General features: G+C 40.0%; 1 protein-coding gene across 2 annotated transcripts in view; it reads left to right on the plus strand.

Moving 5' to 3' along the window:
- The window catches only part of CPEB1 (cytoplasmic polyadenylation element binding protein 1), a 126,487-nt gene that overhangs the window by 13,583 nt on the left and 91,100 nt on the right, over positions 1–21,804 (plus strand). Inside the window, exons 1-2 of one of the 2 annotated variants that reach the window (XM_012000680.1) lie at positions 5,916–6,254; positions 7,021–7,195. In XM_012000680.1, the coding sequence (XP_011856070.1) occupies positions 6,207–6,254; positions 7,021–7,195 (223 nt within the window). In that variant the 5' untranslated portion in view covers positions 5,916–6,206. Of the gene's footprint in view, positions 1–5,915; positions 6,255–7,020; positions 7,196–21,804 lie in introns of those variants that run through there. The other variant, XM_012000683.1, reaches the window with a different exon arrangement.

Raw genomic sequence — 21,804 nt, forward strand, 5'->3', positions numbered from 1 at the left:
AGATCAAGATTTTGAGCTGCCAGAATGGCCATCCTATCACAGTGCTGGGTCTGGGGAGTATGATATTTAAAGGCAGGGCCAAGGTTTCCAAATTAATTGTACATTTTTTCTATACAAATAAGTATAAAATTTGGGGATCTTATTCTTTAACAAACATGTCTACATAGTGAGGGTTCAGATTTTTAAAGAAAAGGTTATGAGTGATACTTCTGAACCACAGATGGAAAAAAAAAACCCAGTTATATGCTAAAACAAGTAAGCTTCTTGATGAACTTGGCTAGGACGAATAAGTTGAAACCATACTTCTGAGTAACAGGGATATAATTTAATAACGTGGAATTGGACATCTGACACTAATGAGGTATTTATTGAGCATATCCATGTACTTTATGTATTTCTGACTACTACAAAGTCTGCAAAGTAGGTGTTACCCACTTTTTTTTTTTTTTAAACCTTTAGGTAACCAAGGCTCAGAGTGATACCTAAGTGGTAGACCTGGTGTTTGTATTCCAAAGCCTGTGTTCTTTCTGCTTTTCAAAACAATGATTCCCAGTTTTAAGGAGGAGGAGGAGGATTTTCCTTTATGGAGGAGGGGAATGCTTTTCTTCAGGCTATCTCCCTTACCTTTGTTGTCCTAGTTGATGATCATGGCTATAGGAAAACAGTTTCATGATAGGAGGGTCAGCTCTTACCTGTTGGAGAGGAGAAAATTGAGGCCTGATCTAAAGTAACTTGTATTAGGGCCAGGTGCTGTGGCTCATGCCTGTAATCCCAGTGCTTTGGGAGGCTGAGGTGGGCAGATCACCTGAGGTCAGGAGTTTGAGACCAGCCTGGCCAATATGGTGAAATCCCCCATCTCTACCAGAAGTACAAAAATTAGCCAGGCGTGATGGCACACGCCTGTAATCCCAGCTACTCAGGAGGCTGAGGCGGGAGAATCACTTGAACCCGGGAGGCGGAGGTTGCAGAGAGCTGAGATTGAACCATTGTGCTCCAGCATGGGCGACAAGAGCAGAACTCCATCTCAAATAACATAAAATAACTTGTATTAGGTGAGTTTTCTCAAAAGCCATTCTTTCTAACAATAGGTAGATAGGTAGAACTAGTTTTATCTTGAGGGTATTCGTCTCTGTGTCATCAACATTAAACAAAGAATTGTTTTTAAATTAATTTTTTAATTAAACAATTGTTTTTCTTTTGCAGCATTGCCAAGTAATTCTTCCTGTTGACTCCTGGTTTTCGGTAGTATTAAAGTTTGCCCTCTATGAAGTCTCTGATTTATCTAAAAGCCTTCTTTCCTGTTAACAGTAAAAGACCAACAAGACCAACTGAATGTCAAAAAAAGCTACAAATGACCTCACTTTATGGCAAAATATGCTAAAAATAAGGGCAGGAACTGTCAGGCAATAGTGGAATAACCAAGAGAAAAACATTTTTTCTCATGGTAAAACACTAGTCTGAATGCAGATCTATACATTGATGAAAGTTCAGATAGACCACACAAAGTAAATGGGTCTGTGAGTATGGGGTGGATAGTAGGTTTCTGTTTTGAAATGAGGAACTATGAATTCATTTAACTGGATAATTTAAAAGGATCAGTATTGGCTAGGTGTGGTAGCTCATGCCTGTAATCCCAGCACTTTGAGAGGCTGAGGCAGGAGCAACATTTGAGCCCGGGAATTCAAGACCAGCCTGGGCAACATAGCGAGACCTTTTTTCTGAGGGGTGGAAAAAAAATAGCTGGGCATGGTGGCGCATGTCTGTAGTCCAGCTACTTGGGAGGCTGAGGCAGGAGGATTGCTTGAGCCCCGGAGTTCAAGGCTGCAGTGAGCTATGATTGCAGCCCTGTGCTCCAACCTGGGGGACAGACCAAGATGCCACATCTTAAAAAATGTGTGTGTGTGTGGTGTGTGTGTAAATATACACAATACACATGTCGAGCAGCCCTAATCTGAAATGCTCCAAAATCTGAAACTTTTGGAACACCGACACGTCACAAGTAGAAATAACACACCTGAATTCGTGATGGGTGACAGTTAAAACACAGAATTTAATTTCATGTACAGAATTTCTAAAAATATTGTATAAAATTAACTTCAGGCTATATGTATGAAATATATATGAAAAATAAATGAATTTGGCCAGGCATGGTAGCTCACGCCTGTAATCCCAGCACTTTGGGAGGCTGAAGTGGGTCAGGACATCAAGACCATCCGGCTAACATGGTGAAACCCCGTTTCTACTAAAAACACAAAAAAATTAGCCAGGCATGATGGCGGGCGCCTGTAGTCCCAGCTACTCAGGAGGCTGAGTGGGAGAATGGTGTGAACCCGGGAGGTGGAGCTTGCATTGAGCCAAGATCGTGCCACTGCACTCCAGCCTGGGGGTGACAGAGCGAGACTCCATCTCAAAAAAAAAAAGAAAAATAAATGAATTCTGTGTTTAGATTTGGGCCCTATCCCCGAGATAGCTCAATATGCAGATATTCCAGAATCAAAAAAAAAAAAAAAAAAATCAAAATCTGAAACACTTCTTGGTCATCTCAGATTTCAGATGAGGGATACTGAACCTGTAGTGGATTCAGCCCTTAGGTCTATTTGAATCATATCTCTTGTCTTTTAATTAAGCATTTTAAGTCAAATGATTAGGAGGAAGAGTTAGGGGGTACCAGGAATAGAAGAGCCTGGAGTCTTCAGAGAAATAGTTGCCATAGGTCTTTGGTTCACTTAATGAGCCAGGAGATCCTTCCTCAAGGATCCCTGTCATGGCCTCTGAATAATAGTAATGATACTACTGATAGACAGTATTCATTGGTTCAGCACATAATTACATGCCAGGCCCTACGCTAAGTACTTTGTGTGCATTAATTCACAAAAAGCCTTATGAGATAGTGTTACGTTTATCCCTGTTGTACACAAAGGAGACTAGTAGATCTTTCCCCATCTGACAGTCCTAGCTTTGATTTTTTTTTTTCCTTCTAAATTGGTTAAGGCAAGCATTGGTAATTATAAGATGAAACAGTTTGGAGTATACATTGAACACCTCATTCACTTTTATTATAATTATGTCATCTTAAACTAGAGCTCTGGCTTGATGTACTTGAGAGAAGGGGAGGGGGGAGGCATGTGAGATATCATTTGCCTTGATTTGGGAATCCTGTTCTAACAGGATTAGGAGTGGGGCAGGGTGACCAGACGTATTCCTAAATTGTATATTTTTTTCCAGGCTCCTTGAAATAGTAAGATTTCCTTCCTCTCCTAAGGAATACCTTTCTCCCAGACTCCCAAGTCTGCATCTGTCCCCTACACTACTGTGGTACTTTCTCACTAATCCTTCTGCCACTTATCTGTGATGTATTTGTTGGTGGTCTCTTTCTAAGACTCACATTGTTATTTACTTGCCTTTAGATGTGGCAAGGATCTGGAATCTATATGTGTATATATATAGTACTTTCATTACACTAAAAACTAGGTTAATTTTTGTGTATTGAAAAGACAATGCTGACTCCTTAATTTGGCATATGAGGCTTTTCCAGTCTTCTCTCCTATACGTAATGCTGCACCACACTGGACCTCTTTTGATAATGCCTCTCTACTCTCTGTGTTCTTCAGAACTTCCTCTTTACTCCCATTTCCAGGCATATTCTGTCCAAGCCAAGGTGGCTTGGAGGACAATGTATGTATACAGCACATTGTAGTCTGTGTTATGGATGTTTACAGGATCGGGTCTTGGTTCTTTTTCTTTTTTTGAGACAGGGTCTTGCTCTGTCACCCGTGCTGGAGTGCGGTGGCACAATCTCTGCTCACTGCAACCTCTGCCTCCTGGGTTCAAGCATTCCTCCTACCTCAGCTTCCTTAGTAACTGGGACTACTGGCATGCACTACCATACCTGTCTAATGTTACGTATTTTTTTGTAGAAACAGGGTTTTGCTGTGTTGCCCAGGCTGGTCTTGAACTCCTGCCTCAAACATTCCACCCGTCCCGGCCTCCCAAAAGTTTTTTTCCAGACTTCAAAACTTTATTTTGATTTAGTCTGTGTCTAATCTGCTGCCCCTTGGGGTAATAACTATAGAGAGCAGGCAGTCGGCTAATGTGTATTAAGCAGTGAAGAATGAAGCATGTAGCCTTAAGATATGCAGATTGTGCCAGGCAGTGGCAAGCGCCTGTAGTCTCAGCTACTCGGGAGGCCAAGGTGGGAGGAGCACTTGAGCCCAGGAGTCTCAAGTCCAGCTTGGGCAACACAGCGAGACCTCCTCTCTGTAGATTATAAGTATTTGCATCTTAGTCTTCATGAAGTTGCCTTCCTGAAATTGAGAATCGTCTTAGAAATCTACAGTTGTGAAAAGGGCCTTGTGTGTCACTGGATTTAACAGTTCTCAATGGCACCACTCTAGAGTTTGGGGAAACAACCTGCAGGATTGTGTATTTTGGTCTTCACAGTTTGCAGAGGGTACCAGTCCTTTCAAGAATTGGAGGCTGATGTGAGGCTCAAGTTTGTCCCTTTAAGGTCATCCTGCAGAGTTGATAAAACTGTAAATGCTCTTGGTCATTCTCATGCTTACTTGGATTTCAGTAGGCCAAACAAAGTGACATCAGGCCTGTTCTTGTTTTGTTTTGATGTGACCAGCTTATATATTAAGTGCCAGTTTCGTTACTTGTTCTGTTTTTGTTTGTTTTCCCCAAGATAATTGAGGATAATAGAACTGATGAGGCAGGCTCCTCTTAAAAAAATCTGTCAACCAATATTTCATTGCTTCTTATGTTGGGCATTGACTGTGGAGAGTGAGGGAGACTGAAGAATAGTACCTGCATTTCTGCATTGGGCATCTGGTGGATGGTAGTGTTATTTACTGAGATAGGGAATACCAAAAGAATAGTTTTTGTGTAAGGGTTCATGATTTTATATATGTATATATAGGATTTCTTTTTTCATTCAATAAGTAATGTCTTGCCCATTTTCTCATGCCAGTTAATAAATAAATAATTAGTGCCAAAATAAGTATGTACTTATAATGACCACATACAGTTGTATAACTTAATCAGTTTGGGTGGTTTTACCACTGTTGGTACTTACCTCTCTTGTATTTAATAGTTAATGTTTCCAGATACAAAATAACTACTGTATACCATGCAAAATGTTTTACATATGTCATCAAAAAGTTTGTATCCTTTTTCCATTTAACAAGTGGGGAAACTGAGGCATAGAGGTTAAGTAACTGTGACATCACACAGCCAGTAAATGGCAGAATGAAAATTTTTTAGAACAGCTGTATTGACATAAAATCTACCTACCCTAAAGTTAACCTTTAATGTACAGTTCATGGGTTTTTAGTCCAGTTGACTCTTGGACAGTGTGGGAGTTAGGAGGACCAACCCCCCACAGTCAAAAATCTGTGTATAACTTTGACTCCCCCAAAACTTAACTAGTAGCCTGCTGTTGACCAGAAGCCTTACCAATAACATGAACAGTTGATCGCATATTTTGTATGTTACATGTATTATATACTGTATTCTTACAATAAAGTAAGCTAGAGAAAAAATATTACTAGAAAATCATAAGAGAAAATATATTTACTGTTCATTAAGTGGAAGTGGATCATAAAGATCTTCATATTTGCCATCTTCACATTGAGCAGGCTGAGGAAGAGGGGGGATTGATTGGTCTTGCTGTCTCGGGGTGGCAGAGATGGAAGGATGTGGAGGGGATGGAAGGAGAAGCAGGTACAGTCAGTGTAACTTTACAGAAATAATTTGTCTGACTTTTTGCTTTTTCATTTCTGTAAAAATGTTTCTATGTGGTACCAATCCTTCTTCCACTGTTTGCATTAGTTTCAGTGCCTGTATAATAGAAGAGTTCATATTGTAAAAGAAGTCAAAAGCAGTCTTGAATAATTGGAACCCTTTGCCAGATCATCTAATGTCAATTTGTTTTCTGGCATTGCTACTTCAACATCGTCTTCCTTGTCTGGTACTGGTTTGGAGCACTCATCTCTATCAAATTGTCTTCTGCTAATTCGTCTGGTATGGTGTCTGTTAACTCTTGGATTTCTCCAAGATCCATGTCTTGGAAACCTTCACTCCCAACCTTTTTTGTCATATCTACAGTCTCTTTCATGATTTCCTGTATTGGCTCTGTGGTAAATCCTGTGAAGTCATGTACAACATCTGCACACAGTTTTCTTTAGCAGGAATTTATTGTTTTGGGCATGATGGCTTTCATGGATTTTTCTGTAACAGTGATGGCATTGTCACTGGTGTAATCCTTCCAGACTTTCATGACATTCTCTCTGTTGTGGTTCTCTTCCACGCATTAACAGTCCTTTCCATAGAGTAGCATGTGTAATGAGCCTTAAAGGTCCTTATGACCCCTTGACCTGGAGGCTGACTTAGAGATGTTGTATTTGGGGGCATGTATACCTCTTTGTTGTTGAATTTATGGCATTCTGGGTAGCCAGGGGCATTGTCCAGTATTTAAAGAACTTCTGAGTACCTTGCTTATCATAAACACTCATTAAGTGTTTTATTATATAAAAAAGTCCTTTACTGGCAAGGTAATTTCTGACTCTAGGAACAAAATATCAATTGAACCAATTCAGAAAAAGGGTTCTTGTTGTCTAGACCTTCTTGTTGTACAACGAAAGACTGGCAGCTGGTGTTTTATTTTCCCTTAAGGTCCAGAGGTTAGCAGCTTTATAGATAAAGGCAATCCTAATCATAAACCTGACTATATTTGTAGAAAACTAGTAGAGTTAGCCTACCCCTTCTTGCCTTAAATCCTGGTGCTTGATTCTTCTCCTTAATAATATCCTTTGTGGAAATTTTTCCAAGAATTGGCCAAGAATATTTTGGTATTTTTTTCTTACAGTTCCGAGTACTTAGCTCATAGTAAACACTCATTAAGTGTTTTAATATATAAAGAAGATATTTAAGTCTTTCCTACTTTATCTAATTCATAGTGTGGAAAGAAGGGGTCACAGAGGAGTGTAGAAAACCTAAATATCTTTTTTTTTCTATGTCTAGGAAGAAGAAGCAGGAAGGATAAAAGATTGCTGGGACAACCAGGAAGCGCCTGCTCTCTCCACGTGTAGCAATGCCAATATCTTTCGAAGGATAAATGCCATATTGGATAATTCTCTGGATTTCAGTAGAGTCTGCACTACACCTATAAACCGAGGAATTCATGATCATTTGCCAGGTGATTTAGATTTGAAAACTTGAACGTGGTAGGCATCTGTACAGATCTGCTTCTAGGTAGTGCATGTAAGAGGTCTTCCTCGGAAAGCTTGTGAAGAACAATGTTGAGCTGCCAGCAACACTTGCCTTTTTGTGGTTTAGTTTATGGATTGAATCCCTCTTTGGGTGAAGACTACCTTTAATTAGGATGTGTAAACCTACTTTATGATACACAGAAAGGTTGGGGAAAAAAGAACAGGTCACAGATAACACAAGTATTTATATAAAGAGATATAATGTGAATTACATATGTTACAGATTTTCTGGTAGCCATGTTAAAATTAAGATACAGATGAAATTAATATTTTATTTAACCCAATATATGATAATATGACAACATTTAATTAATATAAAAACAATGAGATTTTTTATTGTTAGTACTATGACTTCAAAATCCAGTGTGGATCTTACAAGCTTATCTCAGCACGAACATTTCAGGTGTTTAGTGGCTACTGCAACAGCTTTTAAACATGAGTCAGCATGCATTTAGTTTCTATGATCTACTGGATACTCCAAGGAATAGTGGAGATAGAGGGCAGCATCTTCTGAAGTTGACTCTTTCCAAGAGGTGTGGATGTCCTAACGGTGTTTCATTTTGTGGGAGTTGCAACCCATTATAAGAACGTTGAAGTGTTTTTGGTTTGAGTTATTTATTTTGTTTTCGTATTTTCTTTTCCTTTTTTTTTTTTTTGAGACAGAGTCTCGCTCTGTCCCCAGGCTGGAGTGCCGTGGTGTGATCTCGGCTCACTGCAACCACTGACTCCCTGGTTCAAGTGGTTATCCTGCCTCAGCCTCCCTAGTAGCTGGGATTACAGGCACGCACCACCATGCCCAGCTAATTTTTGTATATTTAGTAGAGACGGGGTTTCACATGTTGGCCAGGATGGTCTCAATCTCCTGACCTTGTGATCTGCCTGCCGTGGCCTGCCAAAATGCTGGGATTACAGGCATGAGCCACTGCGCCTGGCCTTTATTTTATATATTTTTTTCTCTTTCTTTTCTTTCTTTTCTTTCAAGGCAGAGTCTCGCTCTGTCGCCCAGGCTGGAATGCAGTGGTGCGATCTCAGCTCACTGTAACCTCCGCTTCCTGGGTTCAAGCAATTCTCCTGCCTCAGCCTCCCAAGTAGCTGGGATTACAGGCACCCGCCACCACACCTGGCTAATTTTTTGTAGTTTTAGTAGAGATGGGGTTTCACCCTGTTGGGCAGGCTGGTCTCAAACTCCTGACTTTAGGTGATCCACCCACCTCGGCCTCCCAAAGTGCTGGGATTACAGGTGTGAGCCACTGTGCCTGGCCTGTTTGAGTTATTTTAGGTGAAAGAATATATTTTTAATTTTTGAAAATGGACCTTGAAAACAATTAGCAACAATGGGGATTCTCAAACCAAGGACTGATAATTACAGTCGACCCTTGAGCAACACTACTTTGAACTGTGCAGGTCCACTTATATGCAGATGTTTTTCAACCAAAGCTGGAAAATGTGATATTCAAGGGATGTAAAACCCACATATATGGAGGGCTGACTTTTCTGGTATAGGTGGGTTCCTCAGAACCAACTGTGAGACTTGAGTATGTGTGGATTTTGGTATACTGTAGGGGTCCCGGAACCAATTCCCTACATACACCAAAGGACAACTACTGTTTTTAGTTGTAAATTCTTTTATTTATTTTTTAGCTTGGCCTTAGAAATAATTCCCACAAAAATGTAGGAGTATGTGAGCATTAAATAGCTTAATGTTTGAGGGAGAGGCTTATTAAGGAAGAGAGTAACTTGTAGCATTTGCTTTTGTCATACAGGAAGGCAAATGAGAGAAGGGCATACTCGGGGGTTAGGGTAGTTTTTGTCTCTTCTGACTTCTACAAAAGAAAAATATAAGTCATGAGCTAACCCAGTTCTCTTTTAGGGTTATGCTGAGTTAAAAAGTTCAGGGAGTCATCTTTCTTAGTTCTACTACATGATCTCTTTTTCTCCTTTGAGAAAATTGCATGTATTGTGTCCCAGTAAGAATGACAGGCCAGGCATGATGACTTAAACCTGTAATTGAGGCTGGAGCAGGTGGATCACTTGAAGCCAGGAGTTCGAGACCAACCTGGGCAACATAGTGAAACCCTGTCTACAAAAAAAATAGAAAAATTAGCAGAATGTGGTGTGTGCACCTAGTTGCAGCTACTTGGAGAATGAGGTGGGAAGATCACTTGAGTCTGGGAGGTCGAGGCTGCAGTGAACCGTGGTTGTGCCACTGTACTATACAGCCTGGGTGACAGAACAGGACCCCTGCCCACCTCCACCAAAAAATAAAAGCATGACACTCAACAATTCAACAATGGCTTCAACCTCACTGGGTTGTTTCAGAGATGCTGGAAACTTTTCTAGTTTACAGGAAAATATTTTTCAGCTAATACTAGGTGTTGGACCTAAGGGAAAGGACCCATGATTGATAGGAGAGGAGCTTTCAGGAATGTATGTTTGCAGCTGTCCAGGGATCCCAGTGACTTCACTGGTAAGATGCCAGGGTCTGGTGAGGGTGTTGTTACCATTATACTCTGCCCAGGGTCAGTAGCTGAAGTACAAGTTATAGACTTCTCAGGCTCTTCAACTCCTTTTCAGCTTCTTAGAACCTTCTAAGAGAAACAGGAGGAAGATCTTGAGGAAATTGGGAAACCTGGGTTCTAAGCTTGACCCTGGGCAGTGAGATAAAAGGTCAGTTTTCTCAGCTGTAGGACAGAATGGTACCTGTTCAACCTGACTCACAGGTGTCTTATGGGAGTCAGATGTTAAGACAACACTGCAGATTTAAGGAAACTCGAGAAATTGTAGGAAAGGTTTCTGTCAGAGGTAGCTGATGTTTTTGAGCCCTTCACATATATCTGGCCCCTCCCTTGTGTGGTCAGCTCTCTGCTTTCCACTTGTGATTCAGCTCAGGGCTGTGGGCCTGTGTTCTCGAGTGGTGAAACAAGGATGCCTGGCCTACAGTAGAGAGCATTTTTCCTGTGTTCACCAGCAAAAATACCAACCTTGTGGTTAATGAGGAAGTAAACTAGGATATATATTTTTCTATGAAGAACCTTAAGAAATAACCCAAACTTGTAGCTTCTGATCAAAAGTGATTTTGTTACTTGAAGGAAATAATCAGAATTATGAAAACCTAAGATTGTTTATGGACAGCATTATAACTAGGGACAATTTGGTAACAGAATGTTAAGTAAATGATAGGAAAGTTGTATCATGGAGTATCCTGTACCATAAAATATAATGTTTGTAGAAGACTACTTAATGGCAAAGAAAGATAACTACGGTGTCTGAAATGAAAAAAACAAAGTGTAAGACAGGTGTAAAAAAGCAAAATGTATAAAAGCAAAGTGTAAAAAGAATGGCCTTAAGTATGTATGCATAGAAAAACCCTGAAGTGGTATAAATGTGACAGTGAAGGTGGGTAATACAGAAAAAAATTATGGGTAATTTTTTTTTTCCTGAGACGGAATCCCGCTCTGTTGTCCAGGCTGAAGTGCAGTGGCGTGATCTCGGCTCACTGCAACCTCCGACTCCCGGGTCCAAGTGCTTCTGCGTCGGTCTCCTGAGTAACTGGGATTACAGGTGTGCGCCACCATGCCTGGCTAATTTTTGTATTAGTAGAGATGGGGTTTCACCACATTGGCCAGGCTGGTCTTGAACTCCTGACCTCAAGTGATCCACCTGCCTTGGCCTTCCAAACTTCTGGAATTACAGACATGAGCCACCGCACCTGGCTGGGTAATTTTTTTCTGTATACTTTTCCCCACTAGTTCTTCTAAAACAAACATTTTATAATAAATTTTCAAATGGCGTATATCCTAACACAGTGTTTCACATTGCTAGTTGCATGCATAACCCAGTTGGTAAAACATCATTGGAAAAGTGCTGTGATAGGGTCAGGGAGAGACTGGTTTAGTTGAGAACTAGGAAACACTTCTGGTCAAAGCAGCATTTGAAATAGGCTTTGAAGAGAATTAAAATTACTTTAGTCTTAACTGGAGGTTGAGTAGATTTTTTTTTTTTCTATTGCCCCAGAATTGGCCATTAGGGCCCAAAGCTGAGAATAAAGAGCTGTTAAGTGAGCTGTGGTGTAATGAGAATCCCTAAGAGGTGGGACCAGATACCTCCTGCCAGGGCTTACCTAAAGGTCACAGAGCTGTCCCTCCTACCACAAACATTAGCTCAACCCTTCCCTGGCCTATAAAGAGGATCACATAAGGAGGGGGTAGCATTTGAAGTGATTCCCTCCCGTCTGTGGAGGAGGGTGGGATAGGATGTGGCTTTGTTGTTCAAGCCAAGCAAGAGGGTCTTCCAAGAGAAATATTTGTGTAGATGGAGAATGCTTCCAAGAAAGAAGACAAGGTTGAACCCCTGGTTGGACAACTGACTTGCTGTCTGTCCCTGACTGAATAGAGATTAATGAGAAATTAAGAGATGTGGGCTGGGTGCAGTGACTCATGCCTGTAATCCCAGCACTTTGGGAGGCGGGCAGATCACTTGAGGTCAGGAGTTCGAGACTAGCCTGACCAACATGGTGAAACTTTGTCTCTACTAAAAATACAAAGATTAGCTGGGCATGATGGTGTGTGCCTGTAGTCCGGGAGGCTCAGGCAGGAGAATTTCTTGAATCTGGGAGTTGGAGGTTGCAGTGAGCCAAGGTCGCACCACTGCACTCCAGCCTGGGTGATAGAGTGAGACTCTGGAGAGAGATGTGGTCGGGTGGGGAAAGAGAGTAGCTGGAGCATCTGAATTCTCTGTTTATATCAAGAAAGTTGTGATTTGCTGTGGTTTAAGAGGGTTTTGCAAAGGCCTGAGCTTTTGGGCTGGTACCCCACCAAGAAGGCCCTTGTTGCATGGTGGGTGGTGGGAGCTAGGGTGGGGCTGGAAGGTAAGGCCAGAGCTGGATTTCCTACCCCAACAACTGTCCAGTGGAGATGAGAGGGATGTCTGCCATCTAGAGGGCCCTCTCCACATTCCCTAGTCCTTTAAGCCATAGACCTTTTGGAATCTGAGGAATGGAGAAAATGGGCTGCAAATGGACGTGTGATTTAAGCATTAATGCGTCGAGTTTTTACTAACAGTGTCTGTAAAGATGTGAAAAGTGGTGAAACATCATTAAGGGACATCTTAACTGCTATATGGGTAGGGAGACAATATTTAGGCTGGAGGCAATGATTGGAGGAACAGTTTCATGTTAACTCACCGAGAAGCCATTTCTCAATAACCAGTTAAAATAGCTTGGAGGTTTAGAAAGGAATTGATTAGTCAAAGCAGTCCTAAGTAAGGTTTAGGACTGATATGTTGATTTAACAGTTTTTAAAAACTGAAATATAATATACATACAGGAAAGTACATGCTGTATCATAGGTGAAGAGCTCCAACTTTCCCAAAATGAACACAACCATGTAACCAGCTCCCAGACCTAAATAGATTGCAGACTTCTAATGTAGGACCAAAGAATTGTATAGTCGTAGCCCGATGTTGGATTTTTTTTTTTTTTTTGAGACTGAGTTTGGCTCTTGTTGCCCAGGCTGGAGTGCAATGGCGGGATCTTGGCTCACTGCAACCTCTGCCCAGGTTCAAGTGATTCTCCTGCCTCAGGCTCTTGAGTAGCTAGTATTACAGGCATGCGCCACCATGCCCGGCTAATTTTGTATTATATTTTAGTAGAGACAGGGTTTCTCCATGTTGGTCAGGCTGGTCTTGAACTCCTGGCCTCAGGTGATCTGCCCGCCTTGGCCTCCCAAAGTGCTGCGACACCGCACTCGCCCTGGATTTTTTTTTTTTTTTTTTTTTTCTTTTTTAAAGAAACATGGTCTCACTATGTTGCCCAGGCTAGTCTCAGACTCCTGGCCTCAAGCAATCCTCCAGCCTCAGCCTCCCAAGTTGCTGGGATTACTGACATGACTAATGTTGAATTTTTGACTGAGACGGTTTCACTCCCTATTGTACTGGATCATAAACCGTACATCACTAAATTGTCTGAAAAGCTATTCCAAAACAAAGTTTAATACATTCAGTCCCAGCTTGCAGGAAATGATTGAAATTACTCTCATGAAGTCTTGTTTCCCACAAAATAAACTTTTGTGAAACCTTACTATGTGGCTGTAACAGTTAAGTGATAATGATTTAACTTGTGTTATTGAAGTTAACTTACAGAAAAGTACAAGTGTACTTGTTCACTGAATTTTTATACACTGAACACATCTTGTATAACTCCTCACATGTAGAGGCAAAAATTAAGAATACACTAAAATTCCCCTTGCAATCCTTTCAGTCTCTAATTTACAAAGGGCAATTGTTCTGCTAACTTTTTTTCTGAGATGGGGTATCACTCTGTCTCACCCAGGCTGCAGCACGATCATAGCTCACTGCACTGCAGCCTTGAACTCCTGGGCTCAAGTGATCCTCTTGCCTCAGCCTTCTGAGTAGCTGGGACTGCAAGCATGCACCACCATGCCCAACTAATTTTTTTTTTTTAAGTTTTTGTAGAGACAGGATCTTGCTGTGTTGACCAGTCTGGTCTCGAACTCTTGGGCTCAAGCAAGTTCCTTGCCCTGGCTTCCCAAAGTGTTGGGATTATAGTTGTGAGCCACTACACCCAGTTCATGCTGACTTTTAATTGCATAGTTCAATTTTGCCTGATTTTGAATTTACATAAATGGAATCACAGATTTGTACTTTTTTTTTTTTTTTAGACAGAGTCTTGCTCTGTCGCCCAGGCTGCAGTGCAGTGGCGTGACCTTGGCTCCCTGTATCCTCCACTTCCTGGGTTCAAGGGATTCTTCTGCCTCAGCCTGAGGCAGCTGGCACTACAGTCGAGCGCCATCATGCCTGGTTAATTTTTGTATTTTTAGTAGAGACATAGTAGAGACATATTGGTCATATTATATTCACCATATTGGCCAGGCTGTTCTCAAACTCCTGACCTCGTGATCATCCTGCCTCAGCCTCCCAAAGTGCTGGGATTACAGGCATGAGCTACCATGCCAGCCCAGGTATGTACTCTTTAGCTGTGAGTTTCATCCATATTGCAGCTGGTTGTGGATCATTCATTTCTGTTGCTTTACAGTATTTCATTGTATGAATGTACCAGTGATTATTCGTTATACTGTTAATAGGCATTTGAGTTGTTTCCAGTTTGGGGCCATTGTGAGTAGTGCTGCTATTATCTTTTGGTGAATTAATTTCTCTTGATTATCTTCCTTAGGAGAGGGTATACATATGTTTATCTTTGAGATGCTGCCAGTTTTTCTCAGTGGTTATACCAGTTTGCACTTCTAGTAGTGTACAGTGTTTTGGGTTGTTTCATATCCTCATCAATAATTGCATTGTCTTTCATTTTAGCCATTTTGGAGAGTATGTAGCAGTATCTGTTGTGGTTTTAATGTTCATTTCCTTGGTGACTAATGAAGTTGAGCACATTTGCATGTTTATTGGCCTTTGGATATCCTTTTTCTTGAAGTGTCTCTTCATGCCTTATACTCATTTTTCTTAGGGTTATCTACCTTTTTGTTGTTTACTTGTAGCAGTTCTTTATATAGGCCACGTATGAGTTCTGTCTCTGAAATATGTATTACAATTATTTTCTTCGAGTCTGTGGTTTGCCTTTGTACTCTTAATTGGTGTCTTTTGAATAACAGAAAACTTAAATTGTAATGAAGTATAATTTAATGACTTTATTCCATTGTGCTTAATGCTTGTGGCCTGTTTAAGAAATATTTGCCTATTCCAAGGTCATGGAGGTAGTATATGTTTCTTCTCAAAAGTTGTTTTACCTTTCACACTTAGATTTGCAACTCATCTGAAATTTTGTTTTGTACATGGTGTAAGCTAGAGGGGGAAGATTTATTTTGTTCTGTGTGGATAACCAGTTGACTCAGCATCATTTTGGTGGAAGAAATTTCTTCTAAATTGTATTGCCATGTCGCCTTTCTCATAAATCAGGCATCCATAGTATATGTACAGATCAGTTTCTGGATACTCTCCTCTCTTCCATTGGTCTATTTATCTGTCCTTGTCTTAATTATTGTAGCTTTATAATAGGCCTTGATAGTTGGTAGTGAAGCCCTTCAACTTTGTCTTTTTGGATTCTTGGCTTTTCTTGGATCTTCACATTTCTATATAAATTATAAATTCAGCTCATCAGTCCAAGCTCCACCCCCCGCCCCACATACACAAAGTTCTACTAGGATTTTGACTGGGATTGCATTAAACCTATGAATCAAGTTCTGGATCATGGATGTGTTGACAAGTCTTCTAATTTAAGAAGTTGGTATATCCCTTTGTTTATCTGTTTTTTAAAAATTTTCGGCTGGGCGCAGTGGCTCACACCTGTAATCCCAGCACTTTGGGAGGCTGAGGTGGGAGAATCATGAGGTCAGGAGATCGAGACCATCCTGGCTAACACGGTGAAATCCCGTCTCTACTAAAAAAAATACAAAAAAAAAAAAATTAGCCAGGCATGGTGGTGGGCATCTGTAGTGCCAGCTACTCAGGAAGCTAAGGCAGGAGAATGGTGTGAACCCAGGAGGTGGAGCTTGCAGTGAGCCAAGATTGCGCCACTGCACTCCAGCCTGGGCGACAGAGCGAGACTCCGTCCCAAAAAAAAAAAAAAATTTCTCAGTGTTTGTAGATGTCTTGCACATTCTTTATCTCTAGGTTTTGATGGTATTTAATACTAATGTAAAGGATTTTTTTGTTTGTTTGCTTTTTAGTGCCATTTTCTGTTTGCTGCTGTGACAGCCCTATCTAGTGTTGGCTCCAAAAGTAGGTATTTCAGGTTTTGGACATTTGAGTCCCTCTTATGTGCGAATTGTTTTGTGGTAACCTGTCTCCCAAATAGTCTATAGTTTTGAGATGTGAGTTAGTTTTATTGCTTTTGTTTATCTGTGAGTTTTAGAGGATATATGGAGAGATTTGCATCTAGGCAACTGCCAGTTTCCTGTAGGAACGAGGAAGTCTGATTTGCTGATCTTGTTTGAAGAATATATATAAAAATATTCTCTCTCATATATAGATACATATGTATTGTGCGTTTGTCAATGTGTATATGAGAGAGAATATACGTGTGTATATATGTGTATACAATATATATATTGACAAAACATACACAAAAAGTGTTTTTGCCTCTTAGAATGTCTAAGATTGAGAAGACTGACCTTACCAAGAATTGGCAGGGATGTTGAATAACTGAAACTGTCAAACTGCTGAGGAATGCAAAATGGTACAACTTTTTGGAAAACAGTTTGGCAGGTTCCTAAAAGGTTAAGTGTTTACCTATCATAAGACCCAGTGGTTCCACTCTTAAGTTTCTTTTTTTTTTTAATAAGCTTACATTTTAGCATAGCTTCCAATTAATAGAAAAGTTACAGAGAAGTTACACAAGTTATTAATAGAATTAATAACTTTAATATAATTAATAACAATTAATAGAAAAGTTACAAAGATAGCACAGAGAATTCCTGTATATCCTGTAATTAGTTTTCCCCTATTTTGCTAACGTCTTACGTTAGTATTGTGCATTTGTCACACCTAATGAAGCAATATTGATACTGTAGTCTGTATTTTATTTGGATTTTCTTAGTTTTTACCTAATGTGCTTTTTCTGTACCAGGATCCCACCCAGAATATCACATTAGTCATCATGTAGGCTCCTCCAGACTGTGGCAGTTTCTCAGACTTTCCTTATTTTCGATTATGTTGACGGTTTTGAGTAGTATTGGTCACACTCAAGAGAAGTGACACCATTTATCCATATACAAACTTAACACAAATGTTTATAGCCTCTTTATATATAAAGCCAAAACCTGGAAACAACCCAGATGGCCATCAGTAGATGAATGGATAAACAAATGCAAAGGTGTACTGCTCAGCAGTAAAGAGGAATAAACTATTGATGCTACTACAGCATGGATGAATTTCAGGATAATTATGCTCAGCGAAAGAAGCCAGACAAAAGAGTATACTACATAATTCCGTTTGCTCGGAATTCTATCAAATGCCAACTAACCTCTAGTGACAGCAGGGAGATCGGTGGTTGCCTGGGCAAGAGGACTCAGAGGTAGGTAGAAAAGGATTTCAAAAGGGCATTAAACTTTTGGGGCAGAACTTGAGGATAAGAGGTCAAATAATGAAATAAGCTTTTGGGAAGATGGATATGTTCATTATCTTGACTTTTGGTAATGGTTTCGTGGGTATGTATACATAGGTTGAAACATATCAAATTCTGCACTTTAAATACATGCAGTTTATATGTCAGTTAGGTCTCAAAGCTGTTAACCTTTGCAAACATAGTTATCTCTGAATGGTAGGATTTAAATGCACATACTTGCTTTTATAGGGTTTTTTTACTTTAAAAAATTTGAAACAGCCTGGCCAACATGGTGAAACCCTGTCTCTACTGAAAATACAAAAATTAGCCGGGCATGGTGCCGTGCATCTGTAATCCCAGCTACTTGGGAGGCTGACGCAGGAGAATCACTTGAACCCGGAAGGTGGAGGTTGCAGTGAGCTGAGATCGGGCCACTGCACTCCAGCCTGGGTGATGACAAGAGTGAAACTCCGTCTCAAAAAAAAAAAAAAAAAAAAAAAATTTAAAAAGAGGAACATAAAATAATGTATCTACCACTGATCTTTAACAAAAGTTAAGATTCTGATAGGTTCGATTCAGACCTTTATTCAGACAATATAAAAATCAAATAAAAATTTTTCACTTAAGTGTACTCATTTCCTCATTTTCCTAGAGATAACTCTCCTGAAGTTGGTGTATTTCCTTACCATCCATGTTTTTATACTTCTCTGTGTATGTCCATAAACATCATTTTACTTTTTTATGTAAATAAAACATACACTGAGGAAAATGCACAATTAAAGTATATAACTGGGTAAATTGTCACAAAACAAATACACTCATGCTCTCAAGCTCAAATCAAGAAATAGAGTGATATCAGCAACTAAGAAGACCCCTCATGCCCCCTCCTAATTGTCATATGTTTTAAATCTTTATGCAAAGAATATGACATTATCTTCCTGGCATTTTCTTTTTTCCATGTATCATATTTATAATGTGTACATATTGATAGTTATTTGTGAGTAAAATCAGTACATTTTAATTGCTTTGTAGTAATATTTTACATAAATATATACAATATCCCTCTTGGTAAATGATTAGGTATGTATTTTTTGCTGTATTTAGGCAAATCTTTAAGTATATATTTTTTGCTATTATAAACAATATTTTGGTGAACATCCTTGTTTATGTCTCCTGTGCACACATCACAAGAGCTTCCTTGAGTATGTACCTAGAAGTTAATTGCAGAGTTTGGTATACTGTCTTCACACTTCAAGTTGCTGGGTACTTTTTCAAAGTGCGTTTACCAGTTTATAATCCTGCTAGGATTTCATGAGTTTTCAGTCACATTCCTTGTAGACTCTAGGTATTGTCATACTTCAAAATTCCAGTTGATACAGCTGTAAATCCAACTTTGATTTTGTTTTCTTTATATTATAAAATACTTTCTGAAGTTAAAATAATACATGTAGCATATATGATCTGGCATCAACCCAGAGAAAGTTTCTAGAATTGTGTCCCAGGGTTCTTTTCCTTTATGCCATTCTGTCTGCTGTTTCTTGACATTCCATGCATATTATATAATTAAAATCATTGACTTAGATGAAGTTGTGCAGCGAATGCTCTTCTGCTACATAGTTGACAACTAAATTGACTGTCTTCCTGGAAGAATTCTTTTATTCAAGGTTGACTTGGTTGTCACTTCAGAAATTTTCTCACACTGTCCTGCTTCCCATGTTCTGTAGTGTGTCAATCGTGAAATAAAACAAGGTCCTTCTTGGCTCTTTCTGTTTATTTGTGGATCCATCATGTGGTGTTGTAAACATATATATATTCTTAAAATGGGAGGATAGGGTACAGTTTTGAAAAAAACATTGTTCGTCCATTTCATAATAAACCCAAACAAAGGTAGGGTACAGGCTCTGAATGCAGATGACCTGAGAACAAATTCTGGTTGTGCTACTTACTTGCTGTGACCTTGGCTTAAATTTCGTCTTTAGACAGATAGGTAGTAATAGTACCCATTTGTGGGAGTTTTGTGAAACTTAAATAAGGTTTGTATTGAATACAATCTACAATGGTGCACATAACTGCACTTACTAAATGGTGATGGTGATTGTATAGTGTGGGTATATATAGATGCAGTTGTGAGAGCATTGGCTGAGGTCATGTATATATATATACACACATACACACACACACATATTTGTATTTTAAAGAGTTGATTGAACAAGGTTTTCTGTTTAGACTGTAAGTCTTTTGAAAAATATGTAAAGACTAGGTCTTAAATATCCTTGGGTTTCGTTTCGTTTCTTTTTTTTTTTAAAGGTCTTCTGAAATCCTTGGATTACAAATCCTCATTATTGGGCCTGGTGCATGTTAGGTAACATTATACAATTGCTTAATGAATACATTCTCTCAAACTGGATGCCTAAGCTGAAAAAGGCCCTCATTTTGTGTTCAAATTGTACTCCCCCCACATTCGGTACTGATAATATCTAGGAATTTACTTGCAGTTTTGTATATGTGTATGTGTACACAATGGTTATTTATTTAGACTTCAGTAATTTTTACTGATTACTTAGATTATCATTGTATTTTGTTTAATTCTTGGACTAGTTTAATGGACTTTTCCAAATTGTTAAACATAGAATATATGGAAACTTGCATAAACACCTGTATACTTTAATCAGTTATACAGCAGACACCCACATAACCACTACCCAGGTCAAGAAATAGAATATTACAGCTGAGTGCAGTGGCTCATGCCTGTAATCCCAGCACTTTGAGAGGTTAAGTTGGGAGCCCAGGAGTTCGAGGTTTCAGTGAGCTATGATCATGCTGCTGTACTGCAACCTGGGAGCAAGACCTATATTTTTATATGGTTAAGAGGGCCAAAGAGGTCGCTGGGAGCCTCCCAAGGAGGCTAGTCCCTTCCCAGCAGCCCCCGGGGCTGTTCCGGGGTAGGGGGTCTTAGAGCCCCAGGCTCCCACCCAGGGTGCATGTCTCTCTCCTGGAGGGCTTTCCCAGGAGGCAGCAAGGCCACCAGGTGGCAGAGGCATGCCAGCAGGGACTCAGAAGCAGCGAGGCTGAAGAGGACACTGGGAGCCTCCCAAGGAGGCCAGTCACTTCCCAGCAGCCTCCAGGGCTATCCCGGCAGGGTCGTAGAGTTCCAGGCTCCCATGCAGGGTGTGTGTCTTTTTCCCGGGGTTGGGGGGGACTTGTTTCCAGTCTTAGGGGAGGGGCTATTAGTGAACTTCTCAGCATTTCTCCTTTAAATATGCTGAAGTTTTTGTGAATGTTTTTTATCTGATTAAGAAAGTTATTTTCAGACTTTGCCAAGAGGCTTTAAAAAAAAAATTTGCAGGGTGCAGTGGCTCATGTCTATAATCCCAGCACTTTGGGAGGTTGAGGTGGGCAGATCACTTGAACCCAGGACTTAGAGACCAGCCTGGGCAATGTAGTGAAACCCTATCTGTACAAAAGTACAAAAAGCCGAGTGTGGTGGCATGCACCTGTAGTCCCAGTTACTTGGTGCTGAGATGGGAGGATCGCTTGAGCTCAGGAGGCAGAGATTGCAGTAAGCCAAGACCGTGCCACTGCACTCTAGCCTGGGTGACAGAGCCAGACACTGTCTCCAAAAAAGAAAAAAAAAATAATAATCATGAATGTTATTAAATTATATCAGTTTTCTGCATCTATTCATTTAACTTTTCTCCTGTATTCTATAGATGTAGGAATAACATTCAGGGAAGAATACCAGAGTAAAGCCAACTTTGCTTTCCTGGAATTAACTCAAGTTGTTCATAATATAAGTTATTTAGTATATTCTTTGGTTTTCATTTGTAAATGTTATCTTTAGGATTTTTGTGTTCATGCACATAAGAGATAAGCTTGTAATTTTCCTTCCTTAAAATATTCCTGGTGTCAGAGTTGTTAGCTTCTTGAAGCAAATCATTAGCTTAAGGTTTTTTTTTTTCCCCCTGTTGTTGGGAAGAGCTTGTGTGAAATTTATAATAGTCTTTCTTAAATTTTGGTATAATTCATTGCTGAAGCCATCTGGGCCTGGAGTGTGTTTTTGTTTTTGTTTTTTTGAGGAAGAGTTTTTAAAATGTGGATTCAGTTTTTTGTTTTGTTTTTTGGGTTTTTTTTGAGACAGAGTCTCACTGTGTTGCCCAGGCTGGAGTGCAGTGGTACAGTCTTGGCTTACTGCAACCTCCGCCCCCCAGGTTCAAGCGATTCTCCTGCCTCAGCAGCCCGAGTAGCTGGGATTACAGGAGCCTGCCACCACACCTGGCTAATTTTTGTATTTTTAGTAGAGATGGAGTTTCACCATCTTGGCCATACTGATCTTGAACTCCTGACCTCATGATCTACCCACCTTGGACTCCCAAAGTGCTGGGATTACAGGTGTGAGCCACCATGCCTGGCCCAGTTTTTAAAACACAATTATCCAAATTTCTGTGTCTTTTTTTTTTTTTTTTT

This window comes from Mandrillus leucophaeus, unplaced genomic scaffold (assembly GCF_000951045.1).
Source record: "Mandrillus leucophaeus isolate KB7577 unplaced genomic scaffold, Mleu.le_1.0 Scaffold639, whole genome shotgun sequence".
Taxonomy (NCBI): Eukaryota; Metazoa; Chordata; class Mammalia; order Primates; family Cercopithecidae; genus Mandrillus; species Mandrillus leucophaeus.